The 17,802-nt window shown below is 42.4% G+C and overlaps 2 protein-coding genes across 2 annotated transcripts; one reads left to right on the top strand and one right to left on the bottom strand.

Annotated features, from left to right (window-relative positions):
• Window positions 1–509: 509 nt before the first annotated feature.
• On the bottom strand, window positions 510–7,644 carry CTNS (cystinosin, lysosomal cystine transporter; the record flags this gene model as incomplete). Its single annotated transcript, XM_082008506.1, has 10 exons — window positions 510–640; window positions 1,011–1,128; window positions 1,395–1,565; window positions 2,641–2,760; window positions 2,853–2,952; window positions 3,719–3,850; window positions 4,844–4,947; window positions 5,040–5,124; window positions 6,364–6,442; window positions 7,581–7,644. The coding sequence occupies 10 exons, from the start codon at window positions 7,642–7,644 to the stop codon at window positions 510–512; spliced, it is 1,104 nt and encodes a 367-aa protein (XP_081864632.1).
• Window positions 7,645–8,729: 1,085 nt separating this feature from the next.
• Window positions 8,730–17,348, top strand: SHPK (sedoheptulokinase; the record flags this gene model as incomplete). The annotated part of the gene is made up of 7 exons (XM_082008525.1): window positions 8,730–8,906; window positions 10,145–10,286; window positions 13,047–13,230; window positions 14,421–14,573; window positions 15,690–15,865; window positions 15,957–16,157; window positions 16,924–17,348. The coding sequence occupies 7 exons, from the start codon at window positions 8,730–8,732 to the stop codon at window positions 17,316–17,318; spliced, it is 1,428 nt and encodes a 475-aa protein (XP_081864651.1). The 3' UTR covers window positions 17,319–17,348.
• Between the last annotated feature and the right edge of the window lie 454 nt (window positions 17,349–17,802).

Here is a 17,802-nt window from a genome sequence, read left to right as displayed (position 1 = left end):
TTCTTTGACATACCACTACAGCTGTTAACAGCCAACCTGAGTGGTGTTCTACTGTGATCTATCTGTGAGGAGTCAGCAGCAGCACTTAGATCCACAGCCAGCCTTCAGTCATTACATTAAGTGGTTGTTTAAACATGATCTCAGATTTTTGAAAGCCAGAACTTTGTGCTTCACTTCTAACCAGTAAGACATCACTCTGGTCTTTCTCTGTCCTGTTGTTAATGGAAAAAGAGCCACATGTTGCTTGGACAGCTCACACTAAGCTGTCTTCACAGCTTCAGCAGGCATGAGTCTTCCATTTGCAAGTGGTGGCTAGATAGCTTGCTATCCTTTAAGGCATTTGGCAATCAGCATTTGGCAAGGCAACAGCTTGTGTTCAGTACCAGAGAGGATCAAAGTATAAACAGATCAGAATCAGTATTTCTGGTAACTGGCAGTAGGCATCTTGAAAGCCCTCAGCCAAGGTAGGGGCAAATTCAATTTAAAGTTTTTTGTCTTCACAAGTGATGTTATTCACAAGGTTCATACCCCTGTCTCCTATAAAGGCAGTAGTGCTGGACCATAAAAACAATATCAAAGAAGATGGAGAAGACACCCAGGCCAAACTTGGTTGGATCTCCAAAGATTAACTTCCACTGATCTGTCAAACACAAAATTAGAGCGTTAAAATGAACTCCTCAAATGTGGTCTTGTCTCAAGACTACAAGGTCATGCCATACATATTAGAGAAGTTCATGTTTGTTACCTGGACTGCTTAGACACACCTTAAGACTGACTGTAGTGTACATCTTATGCAAAGATAATTAATAACTGTTCTTGTGGTTTCTTCAGAATAGCTATTTCATTTTCTATCTTGAAGGAATATGAACAGGTTCTTTAGTAGCAGTATAAGAACAGCTACCCATACTATGGCACATTCTCCCACAACAACCTACTGGTTTATATCTACTTTGTAGCAGGATTCTCCCACCCCATTAAGAAAGGCCCCACCACCTCAGTTCCAGCCTTACCGTTGTTGTATGACTGCAAAAACATCTGGAGAAGGCTGAAGCTTCCACCAGTGAAGTCTAGTAAGACATTTCCAATACTCCATCCCTCAGTACTCTTCCGATGGAAATTCATGTATGCCTGAGAGTGCAGCAAGAAGTCAGTCAGCATGTCATGTACAAGCATTTCTGAGATTAACATTTAGAAGCCTTCTGTATAACTGTCTCTTAGTGACAAAAACAATACAGTTTTTGGTTACAGTTACCTTCTAATTCTTCACTAGAAGAGACTATGGCACCTAAAAGACTTATCATTGCTGGTTTAGTCTAGTCAGAATTTCAAAAGCATACACTACAGGCTTAGGGGTGACAGACATACAGTATAAAAGCAGAAAAGTTCAGATTTACCTGTGGAAAATATTTTATCAGTGTGACTGCTAACTTAATGTAAGAGAAGCAGAATAAAAACTGTAGCCATGTCATTTCCTCAGCTGCAGCAAGAAACAGTGTTGTAAATGTGAAGATCCATGCAAGTGCCAGTAGTCCAACAACAACTTTGGATACTTTCTGACCAGCTCTCTGAAACAGAAATGCAGATACACTTAGACTGACCTAGGTCATACATCCCCAGACACACTGTAAGATACAGAATATGCTCAGGACTATGCAAGTTATAGTCCAAACATGTTGTTATACCAGGTAGGCTCATACAACAAGGGAATTTTAAAATTGAGCGCTACAGCAATCAGCTATAGGTTTGCAAGAGCTGATGAGCAATATTCAACAATCATTTGGAACACTATTGTCCATGAGCAAGTGGGAAACAATATTGTGGCAGTATTCTTGAGTATATATGATGCCTGTTATCAGTGCCATACCTGTAACAATCATCTCCTGAGTTTAGTCTGATGATATCAAGAGTTCTTACATATGCAGAAGCCTGCTAGTGCCATTATGGTAAAAGATTCATTGTTACCTTCCAATTCTTCACTAGAAGAGACTATGGCACCTAGCAGTGGTGACAAATGGGCTGTTACAGTTTTAGGTTTAGTATCACCAAAGGAAGCACCCCAAGACATAAATAGTTACCACACAGAGAAAACTGGCTGTTCAGATCAGAGGCTTTTACAATGGGAATTAAATAAAGAACCACCTGATTAGAATAATCAGTCTCACCTGAAAAGGATGGGAATTATAAAAGGGTCTTTGCAGCTGTTTAAAAGAAAAGAGGTTGAAAAAAGCTGAAAGTTTGAATTGCAGGGAATCCCTGAGGACCTGTCCTAGCTTGAGGAATGCTCCATGTAGTGAGGAAACAGCAAAGCGCATACCAGCATTTGTACCATGCAGAGCCATAATCTATGTGCTGGCTAGAGATCTGTTTGGTAACCTTATGAACTTGGCTGTTTGCCTTAGCTATTTTGAGTCCCAAAGGACTTTACTTATAATCTCAGAACATTGATAAAGCTGAAGTAGCTAAGCCTACTGGAGCTGCTACTAGCTCAGGAGATATAAAGGCAGCTGGATTGTGAAGCTTGACTTCTAGAGCCCAATGGAAGTGCCATGACGAGGACTTGGGAGCCCAAAAAGGGCGGTGAGGTGTCCGGCAGAGGGAGCTCTGCCAGAGCTGACAGGTCAACCCAGCATTGAGACTTACCTCGTAGATGCAGCACTGAACTACTGTGAGGAGAGTTAGAGCTACCGCGTGGAGACTGAAGAAAACATCGTTGATAGCCACAGGATTCACCCCACTGGGATAACTGACTAAGAATTCCTCCTAAACGTAAGAGAAACCAAAGCCAGCCAAATGCCTAACTCCCTTCTGTACATACCCCCTCTCCCAGCAAGTATTGAGAGAATCGTGCTTACCTTAATCAATGGAATCCAAAAGAGTCCAACATTAAACACACTGTATGCTATAAAGCCAGTGAGGTTTAATGCTATAAAGTCAAAGCTTAGTCCGACAACACTAGAGAAGTGGGGAGGGGAAAAAAAAAAGTATGAGAAATATGCATCAGAGCATTAGAGGCAGTTCCAGGGACAATTTGACCCTAGAATGTACTGATTTATAGGCAATTTTTGATGTAAGCCACAGCTGCAGACACTGTGACAACATGATGCTGTGAGTTCATCAGGAAGCAAGGTGAAATATCCCTCATATGCCATGCACTGGTATTCACAACCGCTCTCACTGACAAGGTTGTGTCCCTGCTAGTTCAACTTCACCCCTCCATGAGCTCAGCTAGTCTGATAAAACCATTCCAGCCTGAATACAGAGAACTAGTAGTTTTGGCAAAGATGCACAAATACTTTAGTTTTCGTATATAACAATGTTTCTACTTACAGTCATTTAGCCTGAGGGAAGCTACAAGGAGCTGTCTCATAAGCAGCTCACAAGGTAAGTAATCTTCAAAGGTGGTCATCACAATTGGCTTGGCCAGATGATTTAAAACATGACATCAAAGGAAATGGGGAAGTGTCCTCTATCGCAAATTACTGTTGGATGCCAAACCTCACAATTAAGTGTCTGTAGGATGCACATAGTCTCCTCTGACCTGCATGCACAAAAGCTCACTGGAGCTGCATTTATTCAGGCCCTATCTTTGCCGTGCTTTTCCCCCTGCTCCAGTCTTTCCATATATAATTCATGATAACCAAGATGGACGAACTGAAGCTAGGAACATGATTTGCAGAAGTGCTTAAGTGACTTGCAAACACATCTTAAGTTTCCTTACCTTTTTCGTCGCCAGTTCTCAAAGAGTTGAGGATAAAAGGAGATAGACCAGGCAAGGAAATAGATCCAGCCAATCACCTCATCAGCGTATCTCACTATGATGCTATGAATCACTTGAAATTGAATCCTAGGTCTGATGGTTAATGCAAAGAGAATTGGTTAATTTGTCTGTTCACACTTTTTTCGGGAGATTTTGCCTTGTTCTGCTTTGAGAGAGAAAACAGAATCCAGGTGTTGAGACATGACAACAAAGATTCAGAGTTGTTTTCAGTTGAGTTGCTCCCCTTTTCTTTAGTGTCCTTGTTATGTTTAGGACATGTCCTACTCCAATCCTCAACCTATCCTTTCCTCCTTGCCTCACTCTTTCCTTTCCATTCTTTTACCATAGAAATCTTCAAAAAGGTCATCTTGTGCTTATGGCTTCCACCCTCTTAGCACGAGGTCTGTTATGTAAGAGCGGAGTTTCACTTTTCACATACTGCTGGCAAAGCCTCATGATCATGCCTGTCCTGTTGAGCATTTCATACGCTTACCTCTACATTTGAGTCTTAAAAGCAGAAGCGAAATGAGGAAGTAAAACAGGAATATCATGTTGCTCAGTAGCATCTGGGCAACAAGCAAACACAATCCAGCTTTCTTCATCTTGCTAGACTGTTTTCCTATTAGGGAGGACTGGCATCTGTGAAAAGAGGGCTCCCCTAACTAGAAAGCAAAACATCTGTATCTCATGGTAGCAGTGTGGGCGTGCAGCTGCATCAGGCTATTAGCACTCCAGAACAAGTTCTGCACAGTGAGAATAGTATCCTGCTGGACATTTACAACCAAATGCTTCCTGGATCAGAAAAGCTGACATGTAGTTTTGATACTTTTGGAAGGGGTTATTAAAACCAGACTAAGGAGCCATAAGAACTCACAGTCATCTAGTAATGAAATCTAAGATACCAAGACTATCACTCTGCTTTCATACCCTATATTTATCTGAATACCTTGGGGATTGCTGGAGGGTCACCACATCTTCTCAACTATGTACCACCCATGTCCCTTTAACTATAAGGAAGGGAAGAGCTACCCCAAAGTTTAGGAAGCTGTAGGATAATAAGTAGAACTAAAAAAAAAAGTTTCTCACCCAGTTAAGTTGGAATTAATGGTATAAAGATAAACTGTCACTTGTCCAACATCAGCTGCTTTCACTTGGAAGTCTGCTTTAGTGTGACCTGCAGGCAACTGTACCTGCAAGGCAAAGTGGAGGGAAGAAAGAGGAGAGTTGCACCATCCTAGTTGTAGGCTTTTGCATAAGGTCATAAGTCTGTTCTGTCACTTACTTCGTCAGGCAGTTCAACAATAGTGCTGTGTTTTGATGAGTGTGTAATATTAAGAGTTATCACCAGTGTCTCATTTAATGGAGCCCTGGGAAGGCAGAAAAAACAAGTTAGACTGGTGCCTCAGTCCACAAAGATTGCTTCAGGGCTGCAGGAGAGTATCTGCTAAATCCTCACAGTTGTGGCAAACATAATGAACAGTCCATACACAACAGTACCTACCTAGTACTCAGAGGAACACAAGCACCAAAGTGTGTTAGCACTGTACTATTTTTTTATCTGACCTGATGGGCAGTTATATGGCCACATTTTACCTCCCTCTTCTCCACAAAAGTGGCAGAGCAGAGTCACTGCCACCAGAATCCTATCACTGTGCTTGTTAACCCTTTGCTGGTAAAGGGGGGCAGAAATGGTGGACATGTACTTGAGTGATGAGGTTCAGAAATTATGGCAGTGTGGTAAGATAAAAACAAGTAACAAAAACCCTCCAAGTGAAATAATCCTGTACAGCTTTCCCAGAGAAGTCCACTGAGCATTTCTCCAAGAGGTTTAACTGTACAGCAGTACTTAAAGTATCACAAGGTTCAAACGCCTGTACCTGTCCATGAACAAGATTACAGTACCACATCTTTCTTTGCAAAAATAAAAAGTTCTAGATTGTTGCAGCCATGTTTTTTTATTTTCCTCTTTATCACAATTCCTACATTGTCATCTGACTGTTCTCTTCACATATATTCCCTCCTCTTTGGGATCTCAAATTTTAGTTCTTTAACAATAATTGGCCTTGGGAAAAGGCTGACATAGCAAAAACATGGGTAAACAATGCACTGTAATAAACAATGAGACTAAGGTGCATCAGCCCCCACTCTGGAGTAGCTGCATTTCTTTGCTAGAAATAGTGAGTTCTGTTTGCTTGGTGAAGTTTTTGTGTGTGTGTGTGTGATCCTTCTAGGAAATGCAAGTTTCTCTTAAGCATCTATTTTTAGAAATGGAGGAACTGTAAGTTCACTTGTGGAAGACAGTTTGGTAAGCTAATATAGGACAGACAGTGTAAAACATCTTTTCCTGCTCAATTTTCCATACAAATGGCATAGGATATTGTCAGCGGCCAGCCATACAAGGCTGTTTGTAAGAATGCTGCACTATCTTGGTCCATACTGGTACTAAGTGATGTAATAGTCTAGAAGTGGCCAGTCACACCAATGAGATTCACACTGTATGAACAATTAACTGAGTCTGGAGGAAAGTCTTAAGTATATAGCCAAGTCCTACTCGCTTGCTCGTTCTCCATTATGAAGAGAAAGTAAAGATGCAATCATGGTTTTACCTCAGAGAGATAGTGACGTTTGTTGAACTTCCACTTTCTAATGAAACCACTTCAGGGACAGACAATACGACGACTCCATCTGGGGGGGTAAAAAAAAAAAAACAAACAACAAAAAACCAACTGAAAAACCCCACACAAATCTCAGTTACTGTGAATGATGAACAGCTCCTTCGGAAGAGCTACCTACTTTCTTTTGTGATATAGACATTTTGTCCCTTGGCACCTGCAGTGTCAGATGAATACAATTAGTACACACACTAAACAGCAAAGGGAATACAGCTTATTTCAAGGCGATTAAACAACTTAAAAGAAGAAGTAAATAACTGTCACTTGAACATGCTACAAGGAAGCAATTTAAATATTTGAAGTGCAACAAAAGTTCATGCCAAGAGAAGGCTATAGGATACTTCAAACCCACATGAATTGTTTCTTGATGCGATCCTAGTAACTTAGGAATCATAAATACCCAAAATTCAGTTTAAAATTGCTTCTTTGGTCATAAATTCAAACCAGGTACCCAGATGTTCAAGATAATGTACATTCACTATCTTATCACTTCAGGAATCACAAGCACCTTACTATAGTGCTCTGAAATATCGCTATTAAGGGATACACTTTACAGCAATCCAGCTATGTTGTACCACATCATGCTTTAAGAGAGGCCAAGGTTCCAGGTGCCAATACAACTGATATCAAAACCATAAGCTGGTCACATGTCAACAATTTTGACATTTGGACTCCAAGTCTATTTTATTCATTATATGTGTAAAGGACACATGAGTGAAGAGGAAGAACAAAGAGCTATATAAAAATAAGACCAGAAACAGGGAGATAAACAGGTTGCCCTGGACACTTTTTTCTTATTGTCATATATTACAGTGTTCTTAAGAAGGTATTTAAGTGCGGGAGAGCTCCCCAGGTCATCACTGACTGCACCACAGACAGGATTTAATCTGCTCCTGCAGAGACTGAGTTTGGAGCACAACGTGAGCTCTCCATCACATCAGTGCCTCAGCGTAGCACTGTCTGTCTGTGAGCGCACCAGGTCAAAGGTAGCGTGTGAAAGAAGAGCTGATGATGGGAAGCATGGCGCTGGAATCCCCAGAGGGGTGTGACAGGGATACTGCAGAGCTGCCCTCTTCCACCTCTTACTAGTTCAGACCCGGTCCCTGCCCGGGAGGCCCTCTGGGCCCAAGCTGGGATAGCCAAACACTCACCGCTGGGCCCCAGCAGCACAAGCAAGAGGTACAGCAGAGTGGGGAGCAGGTATTGCATCCTCATGATAGAAGAACTGCAGGAAAAGTTAGGAGACAGCTTTGCTCAAGACCCACACATTTTGAGGGAGCACCAGACCATCCCCATAGCTGGCAGCTCCCTGCAAATAGCTCCCTCCCAGCACCATGTCCCCCGGCCCCGCCCAGCTGAGGGACCCTCAACACCCCTGAGAGGGCATCGGCCTTTCAGTCCCTCTGCCTGCTCAGCCTCCCCTGGGGACATCTTCTCCTCACAGTTTATCCCCTCCCACCACACAGAGCTACCACCACCTGAGGGATTCCCCCCCCCCCCCCCCCCCGCCGCCACCCGCGCCGGACTACAAATCTCAGCAGCCACCGCGCCTCCACCAGCCTCCTCACACCGGCAGCGCACCGCGATGCACGCTGGCACTTGTAGTCCCCGCCATCCTCCCCTCAGGAGACACAGTGACGCGCAGCCATCCCACGCTTTAGGATGCGCTAATACTGAGAAAGCGGTACTGAGGCGAAGGCGCCTACCTCCTTCCAGCGCCGCAACTCCGTCCCGCACAGGCCCGGCTCTTCCCTTTTCAACTTCTCATGTGAGGTGGCCGCCTATTAACTCCCCGCCCAGCACCCATCGCGCGTGTTGTGCCGGTGCGGCCGCCCTCGGGTGCCATCTTGGGTGTGGCAGAGCGAGTTGAACGCTGGGCTAGAGCCGGCCAGTGTGTGAGGAGAGCGAGCTGCGGGCGGAGAGGACGAGTCGCCGTTTCGCTTGTTTGTTGGAAATTTCGTTTAAAGCTGTGCAGGTCACCGGGGAGGGTTGGGGAAGGAGTGGTTTGTCACGCTCAAGATGGAGGGGTAGTGCCCAGGCACTGCTGAGGGGGGACGTCTTCAGGCAGAGGGCAAAGTCCAGGCCGCTTGCCCAGCCCAGCCTGCCTAGTCCCTGTGCGCTGCTGGGGTGGGAGCCCACACTGCTTGTTTCCTCTGCACCCTTGGCTCTTGGGGCAGGTACCCCCTCAGAGGCGGCAAGGAGCAGTATGGGCCTCAGCATGGTGGTTGTTGGTCCAGCCACCATGTAGAGAGAACTGTGGATGGTAGGGAAGGTGAAAGCAACCTCCTCTCCCTGTAGCCATGGCGGGCACTGAGGCGGGAGGCAGGCCTGCTCCTGCCTGCGTGCTGGGCATAGACCTGGGCACGACATCAGTTAAGGCAGCCCTGTTGATGGGGACAGAGCAAGGGCAGGTGGTGGCAGAGAGCTGCTCCAGGGAGACGCAGGCACACACCAGTAGCCTGGATGCTGGACCTCAGGTAAGGGGTGGCGGGTAGCATTGCTGGCAATTTCAGGATACTGGCCTTGCCTTGTAGTGGTTGGGTTGTTTTGCTATATTGTGCAGACTTCAGTAGCTTTCCTGGATTGTTTTTGTGACTAGATTAAGAGATGGTTGCTGCATGTGTCTGGATGTCTGAAAGTAGAATTAAAATGTTCTCTGGTGTTCAAGAAAGTACTCAGGTTTTGAAAAGTTGCATAAGACAATCTAAAACTATTCTCCTATGAGCCTTGTCTTTGACACTGCCAGTGAGGAAACAGCAACCACTTGCCAACTGGAAGTTGGTATTTTGCACTGTAATATGAGATGGACTCACAACTGGAAGTTCCCTGTGGAAATAACCAGGAACATGTACTCCCATTAAAGATCTTTACATTCATTGTGTTGGTCAGCCTAAGAAAGGATGAATGAAAATCATAAAAAATACGTATCAACATTCTTCTGTCCTAGTATTGTAGTGAGTTCAGGGGCTAGTTTCTGAGCAAAGATACCAAACAGGCCAACCCTCCTCTCTACAGTCATGTTTATGCAGCCAAAAGTATGTGTGTGCAGATTAGTTCACATCTGTATGTAGATTGTATTTGAATATTTTTGCTTATAATCTTCATCCTGGTCTGTCACAAAGTAATCTGAATCTTTAGAAGTGTGAAAGATGGAATACAGCTTCTCTTGTGACACAGTTTGGTCAGTTTGCTGAGTGGATCAGTTTGCTGGGTAGTTCTAGTAATAGAGTAGCTAGAAATGAAATATCAGCATCATCAAAATCAATGGTGAGTAGATACGGAGGAGCTTTAGGAAGATGTAAGGGAGGCTGCATGCTAGTCAGAACACACAGATAATGCTCTTTGTGGGGAAAAAGAGCAGCAATATATAAGGTGAACTGATGAAAACATATAGTGAGTGTTAATGGAATATTTTAAAAAGTATATTTGAGTATGGTAACTTAGGAAATGAAAAATTATTTGGCCTTCAGTTTAAGAGGTTATTGTCTCATTCCCCACTTGCTAGTATTGGTTTTTATTTTTTGTGGTTTTGTGGGTTTTTTTTCCATTCTTTCTTTCTTTTTTTTTCCAATTTAGTAGTGAATGTTACTCTAATACATGCTATTAAGCTTAAATGAATTCTGTTCTTCACTTCTGACTAGAGTAGCTTTGTTTAAGGAATACAGTGAGGGAATCCTAATGGTTTCATGCTCAGAATAATGCTTTATGATTACAGGGAATGGAGCAGAGTGTATGGAGGATAATAAGAGCATTGAACGAATGCCTTGCTGCTCTACCTCAGCAGCAGCTTCAAAGAGTCAGTCACATTGGAATTTCAGGACAAATGCACGGGATTGTATTTTGGAAAAAAGATAAAGGTAATATTAATTCTTTGGCATTGCTGTTCAGAGTATTATGATGCAGAAAATACATTTTTAACACTGAAGTGATCTGTAGGAAGCTGTTGCATGTTCTTTGGTCTTCTGTAAAACAGAATTAACAGAAGATCTTTTTCAGTGAGAATTTTGCTTTAATTACTGGAATTTCAGCCAGTGACTATAGTTGACCATGTTGTTTACACAGATTAGTTAAAGGATTTAGTCTTATGAGATCCTTGCAGAGTCAGGATCCCTGCAGAGTCAGCACAATTATTAATATGAAGGAGGAATAACGTATTTGTGGCTTGCTAATTGCTTGTCCATCATATGCTATCTGCTGCCAGTTGAAAGAACTTCTGAATCATGTGAATTACAGTTTTTGTGGGGGGAATGTTATTCATCTCGTAAAACACTTAACTAGCTGTTGCCCAGTATCTCAATACCTTCTAATGACTCTACAGTAGCAGTATTAGCAGTTCTGTGTATGCCTGGAAAAATAAGCTATGCTTGATCTTTACGTTAGAATGTGCATAGCAGTAGCTATCCAACAGTGCTATTTTGAAATGCCGTTTGAAAGTACAGTAAGAGAAAAACTGAAGTTCAGTAAGCAATGTTTTCAGTCCTTTCCCCCTCCAGCCCACCCCCATTTTTAAAGGCTTTTTTTTCTCCCCTAGCAAGTCATAGACTGTCATGTTGCATTTATCTTGCTGCTTATGCTTCTGTTATTAGGACCTGAAAAAGAATTGTGGTCATGATTCTGAATACTCAGCTGCTTGTAGAATGAAGGGCCAAGACCTCAGAAACAAAATCAGCCACAGTGAGGTAGTCACATAAGGCTTGTTTGTGCAAATACTCAAATAATCTTTGTGACAGCAAGGATGTTTGAAAAATTTAAGTCTTGGATTGCCAGGCAAGTGAGATAGGGATGGATTATCTTCTTGGCTAACATCCTATAAACCTACTGAAGTCTAAGGCTTTCAGAATGTGGTTCCATGTCTTCTTTCTCTTTACCTTATGATGCGCACATCTGAACAATTAGAAAAGTCTTATAATAATAGCAGTCATACAGATTAAGCAAAGATTTATTGTAAACCACGGAATAGATTTCCCAGAAGTGCTGGTCACTGCCTGTCAAAAGTTGTCAGGGTCTTAATTGCTTTGAGAGACCCTATGCTATTCATTACTGGCTGTAATTGCACGTTAAATACTAAAATGATTAGAAAGAAATCCAAAGGCTGATGGACTGAAGGAGCTGGAGCTGTTGCTTGCTTTCCTGCTGTCCCCAGGGCTGCATAACAAAGCCTCATGGGGTAATGGTAGACATAGGTTCTTATGTCATATTGGTTAATATTTTATTTCCTAAAGCCACATGCCACTTTTGTTTCATTTCTATCAAGTGAAAGAGGGTGTTTGCTCTCACTTGTTTTGAGTAGACTAAATGAATCCATGCACTTTGGGACACAAATTACATTTTTAATGGCATCCTTTAGGGTTAGATTTATGGCTAATAATATTTCTTAGAATCCATTTAAAACTAGAAAAGCAAACAAATTGGAAATTGAGTTCAAACAGACTTGATAGAAAGGGAATTGAGGGAACAAGAAAAAGTATGTGTTTGCTTTGCATGTTTCACATAGTACTTCCCAGCTTTCACGGCTGCTTTTTACAGTGTGAGTGTAACTTCAAATCCCTGTATCCAGCCCAAGGAAGATTCTTTTTAGCTGTATTTGTACTATTCAGTTAAGCAGCTGGGTCTCTTTTCTGACCTGTAGGACAAGTGGCACACCACAGCTTGAAACTCTGCTCCCAGCCCCAGCGAAAAAAAAAAAAGTTGCCTCAGTTACAGAGCCAGCTAGAGACAGTATGTATCCCCACATTGTGGCCAGGCATCGCCTGGGAGTGCGGTAGTTGTCAGAGGCTGAAGCTGTGCTGGGGAGTGCGCTAGCAAACACCACATGCCAGTGACTGGCCTCAGCCTCTGCTTAGTTTACTGCTTGGACAGGGCCGTATTGCTGCCTTTGCAGGACTGCTTATGGTGAGCATGTCAGGGCAGGAAGTAGCATGCTGGACTGGAGCAATAGCAGATGTTGCTGAGAAGGCTCTGAGCAGCTCTGAGAAGTAGTGTTCTGTGTTCTAAAGGAACATGCTGGACTGGTAAAACTGAAAACTGAGTTAAAGCCTATTCTACCTTTGGTGAAGCTTTGTTGTGCAGCACAAGGGAGGGATAATCTTTAGTACTTTGCAGTCCATTGCTTAATACATATAGATCCAGGTTTCCTGTTGCTTTGGCTCAGAAGGCGATGAAACTATGTGGTATCCATCATAGGCAGTTCATTACTAATACAACAGTCTCTATGTCATGATGTGGCAGATCCCAGTTAAGGCTTATATGTGAGAGCTGTCATATCAGCTCATTACCTCCCATAGCAGAATTGTGATTTTTTTCTGTTATTTAAATTGCATCTTTAGTGTCTCAAGGTGCAAGTTACATGTTCCTCTAGGCACTAGGAGTGCTTATAGAGAAGGAAGGCCTTGAATACCATTCTCTGTTTTAGCAAAGGATGACTGGCATTATGACGTTATCTAGGGCTGAAAATTGTGACTAATTAATTTGATTACAGCCACTACTGGCTCTGTTTCTGCTCTTTTTCCAATATAATTGACAAATTATCATGAGTGTCTAGAAATTAAAAAAGCCAGGCAGACTACACTGCAGGGAATCTGGACTACATTGGACTTCTCGGATACTGTGTGTTTCAGGTTGCAAGTGGACAGAGTGTGGTACAGGGCCTACCTTTGAGCCGGACGAGGTCAGTCACCTGATTACTTGGCAGGACGGTCGCTGCAGTCCCACCTTCCTCTCTTCTCTTCCTTTGCCACAGTCGCATATCAGCTTGGCTACAGGATTTGGGTGTGCCACAGTCTATTGGTATTTAAAGAAGAGGTACTGTTTCACTGGCAGTTTCTTATCTTGAATTTATGTGACGATTAGTACTCCTGTAGCATGTTAATGCCACTATAGGCTAGGGGGCTGTGATTCTCTGTAATCATAATACTAAGTAATCAAAGAATATTTAAAATGTATTCAATATAAACTATATGCAACTGAGCACACAAGAGTCTCTGACCTCATAAAAATACTACAGATCTCCTTAATAAAAAGAAAAGCTTCTGACCATATAGTAACGGAATCCTTAAAGTATCGCAGAATAATTCTAGTCTGTTGTACCGCTCAGAGGAGCTCTGCTAATGCAGTTTGAATACTGTAATTTTGCCTTGTGCAGATTGTGAAAAGTACAAACGTGCCTAAAACAGTAATAGGGTCGCGTTTGTCTGCTTGCTGCCAGATGCTAAACCAAACAGTCCCTAAATTAATTTCAGTTCCTTCCTGCCTTAGACACCGAGATCCTTATGAGGTGTTAGGAATGGTCTGCTTTGTTGTGGCATGTTTGCAGAGGATATAATTTTTCACTTATGACTTGGCATCAGCAAGATTTGTTCTTTAGTTTAGCCTGCAGTGTGCTATGTTTCTCAAAGAGCCAGTGTCTTCCCCTCAGCAATGAGTCCAGGTTCAATAAATGGGGAAGAACATATTTGATCTTGGTTTCTTCCGAAGCGTGTTCAGCAAATATATGGAGCATGGCATGATCTTCTTTTAGAGCTGTGTAACTCATGAGTCCAGCTGCTTTGTTTTGTTTCTGTTTTGTTTCACCATTTGGTACATTTCCATTCATGTAATTTGTGGATCCTAGAGCAACTGCAGGAATTTACCTGCTTTTCTCAAATGCTCCACAGCAAAGTGACATTTGCTTGTGCAAACAATTACTACCTTCCTGGTAACTTTTGCAATGGTGTGCTTTTGCACCTAGACAACTCATTCCTTAAAGCTGCTGTCTTCCCATCTTCCATCAGGAGGTAAGTATTGCTGCTGTGGTAACAGCTTGGAAAACAAATGCTGTTTAAAAAAAACCAAACCAAAATGACAAAATGCAGGTTGATCAATGAGGTGGCTGTTTCATTTTTAGATGGGACCACACATGTCTGAAGTTCCTTGTAGCACTGGAAGTAATCTTGTTCCCACTGCTTTAAAGCACCCCTGATTGTTTTTTGTTTTTAAAATGTTTTATTTAAAAGTCCAGATTTTCTGAAGTCTTATGATGCAGCTGGCACTATCCATGACTATGTGGTTGCCATGTTGTGTGACCTGAAGAAGCCACTCATGTCTGTCCAGAATGCTGCCAGCTGGGGATATTTTAATTCCAGAAACAAAAGCTGGAATATTGACATGTAAGTGCTAAAGTCACTCAGTGGGTTTTGTGCGCTGCTTGTGTGAAGTGAACACCCAGTGTGAACACCTCTTTGGGCCCTAAGTATGAATGTGCTATGGATAAAAAGTGATTGAATGTTACTCCTGATCAATTGTGGTGTAGCCTGTACTGAAGAACTATTGAGAGTTTGCTCTGGTTTGTAGGGTATATATGTTTAAATTATAGAAAATCTGTCCCAGTATTTTTAGAAATCCCTAAGACAGCAGAGCTGAGGGACTCGTCAGTGAGGCCTTTTATGCCAAACTGTTCTCTTCCTTTCTGTGGTGGGATGGGGTGGACAAGTGCATGCTGCAGCCAAGGTGTTACCTCTGTGATGTTAAAAGACAGTTATTACTCTTTAGTTCTTTCAGCTGAGTTCCTTTGTAACTCCTAAGAGTTACTGGTGATAATATCTAAGAGTTATTAGGCTATAGGAAGTCTTATAGTGAATTTGTTTATTTATTTACTTATTTTAATGATTTGCTCTTTCAGGGCTGAGTGCTAAGGCCTTATATATTTCAGGGCTTAGGTTAGGCCAGGATTCCAAGATTAAAAAATCTGCTCATGAAGGTATGAAAGAATGTCAGAAACTTGCGTTTGGCCTACTGAACTTTTACTAATCTGGTGTTGTTGCTGTAGCAATGTAGTGTATCTTCCAGTTTGGTTGTGTAAGGAGTTTGTTGGACTTAACTCTGTGATCTGGTTTTGAACCACTAACTGCATGACAGCTTAAAGTTCTTTGACACTTAGCTGCATTTTTTTTCTGTTTCTGTGATTGTCCCTTTACCCTGGAACTGCTTGTCCATAGGACATCAGTAGGTTAAACTTGCTGAATATGTACTGCTGTATAATCTCAGGTAATCAAATTGCATGTAAAGGAAAGCTATTTATTCTTCTACACTATTCTAGTTTACCCAGCCCGTTGAACTGGAATGCTGCCCCATCCAAGACAAAGCTTTCTAAGTAGGTGAAAGCATCCATAAATCCAGCAGCCACAAATGTATGGCCAGGTTCATCTGTGACTTCAGTTAGGTCTTTGTAGTCGTGCCACACATTCCCGTACTGCTTTCCTGCAATAATACTGCTCTGATTGCAGATTGAAAAAATCCGGCTTTCCTGTTCACTTGCTTCCAGAGGTGGGAGACTCTGGCAGCATTGCAGGCAGGACAATCTGTGCATGGCATGGAATACCCAAAGGAGCAAAAGTAGGAATTGCTCTGGGAGATTTCCAGTGCTCTGTTTATTCCTGTCTGACTGGAAAGACTGATGCAGGTATGATCATTTTGGTATCTTATTTGGCTTTCTCATTCCTTCACAGTAGCCTAGTAAAACACTGATTATTGTTTTTTCTTTTGTGTTCTAGTTCTTAATATCAGTACCTCTGCTCAGCTGACTATCTCAATGCCCCTGGGCTTCCAGCCTCCAGAGACACCAGATCCTTCCTCAGCTGTTACTTATTTTCCCTACTTCAATGGTGACTATTTGGCAGTGGCAGCATCACTTAATGGAGGCAATGTGCTAGCAACATTTGTGGACATGGTGGCACGGTGGACTGAAGAGCTAGGTAAGCTATTTCAAGGATAGTTAAAGCTTAAAATTGAGGTTGATCAGCAAGGTGAAAGGAAGCTAAGGCAAAGTAACAAGCCTAGAGCTGTTTTGTCATGCCATATAAGGAACAAGGTTGTAACTCTTGGGTCATGCTTCCTAGATCTCTGGAATTTCCTGCTGAAGCTTATGAACATGCTGGGGCAGTCATGCTTGGACTCCACATTCACATTGCCTCTAGGCTTTGGATTTTCTTTTGTTTCAAGAACATGCCTTTGTTGTATATTTTGCAGCACTAATGGATTTTAAGACAAACTCATGTAATATCTTCCATGTCCTTTAAACATGGTCTTTACAGGTTTGGGTTTTTTTTAATCTCTTGGGTTTTGCAATACAGAAATAAGCTCTGAAATTGTTCTCTCAGTGAGTACTTGAAGTGAACTTTGCATTCATGTGCAATCCAGCCACTGAAGCTGAAGTCTGCCATTAGTGCCTTTAAAGATGTTGTTTTGTGCAACTTAGCACAGTATAGGCAAAGAAGAATAGCTGTATTATCAGGAAAGGCAGTTTGTGTAATCAGAAAACGATTTCTAGTATCGCAGATACTAGATACAATTGGATGGGAGAACTGTAGTTCATAATCCTGGAAAAACAATTACTGTTGGGACACAGGAATAGGTATGCAATATTTTGCTGAATAGGTGGATCAGCGTCCGTTTTAAGTCTTCACATGTACAATACACTAGAACCCTTCAGGTTGGTAACATGGTATTTCCCATCTGCAGGACTTCAGGTGCAGGAGTCTGCCATCTATACAAAGATAATCAAAGCAGCCTTGACCCAAAATGACAGCAAACTCTCAGTCCACCCAACCATATTTGGAGAGAGACACATTCCTGAGCAGTTGGCATCAGTGACCAATATTGCTGTCTCTGACCTCTCCCTGGGTCACATAACCAGAGCTCTGTGCCGTGGCATCGTTGAAAACCTCTGTTCCATGTTACCTGTGCAGCGCCTGATGGAGACAGGAGTCAGGAAGATTCTGGGGAGCGGGAGTGCCCTTGCCAGGAACGAAGTGCTGAGGCAGGAAGTGGAAAGGATTTTTCCATTCCCTGTGGTTTACGGGAAGGATGTCGATGCTGCTGTGGGGGCTGCCATGGTGATGTTCCACAGAAAATAAAGTCATTGTTTGGAATGGCTTGAGATGCAGTTGGTTTTTTTTTCCTGGCTGTACTGTGTTTACTTTCACTGCACTTTTTCTGGAGTTGTAGTCAACATGCCATCTTATTACAGTGTAGGAAAAAAGCTTGCATTTAATTTCCTCTTCTGCTTCTGGGTGTACACATTTCATTGCTCTGTCATTCCCATTTGTGAAATGAGAAGTAATTATCGTATTAAATTTGACCGAGTGACTAGGAAAGATCCATTAACTTTCTGCATAAAATGATATTTCATGTGAGGCTCATTTTCCTGGTAGGAAATATGTTTAGAAGGACTAGGAGAGATGAGTCTGTAACTTAGTCTGATGCTTTTCTTTAGAGACTACTTGTCCTTAAGCTGTCTCACAATATACATACATACAGGCAGCAGACCAGGATGTCAGCCATGTTTGGGGAGTTTGGTGGCTCTTGCACAGAATGAATGACATGAATTCACATGTTGCG

The sequence above is a fragment of the Phaethon aethereus genome (assembly GCF_964289735.1).
Source record: "Phaethon aethereus genome assembly, chromosome: 19".
NCBI lineage: Eukaryota > Metazoa > Chordata > Aves > Phaethontiformes > Phaethontidae > Phaethon > Phaethon aethereus.
This window is presented reverse-complemented; position numbering and strand designations above follow the sequence as displayed.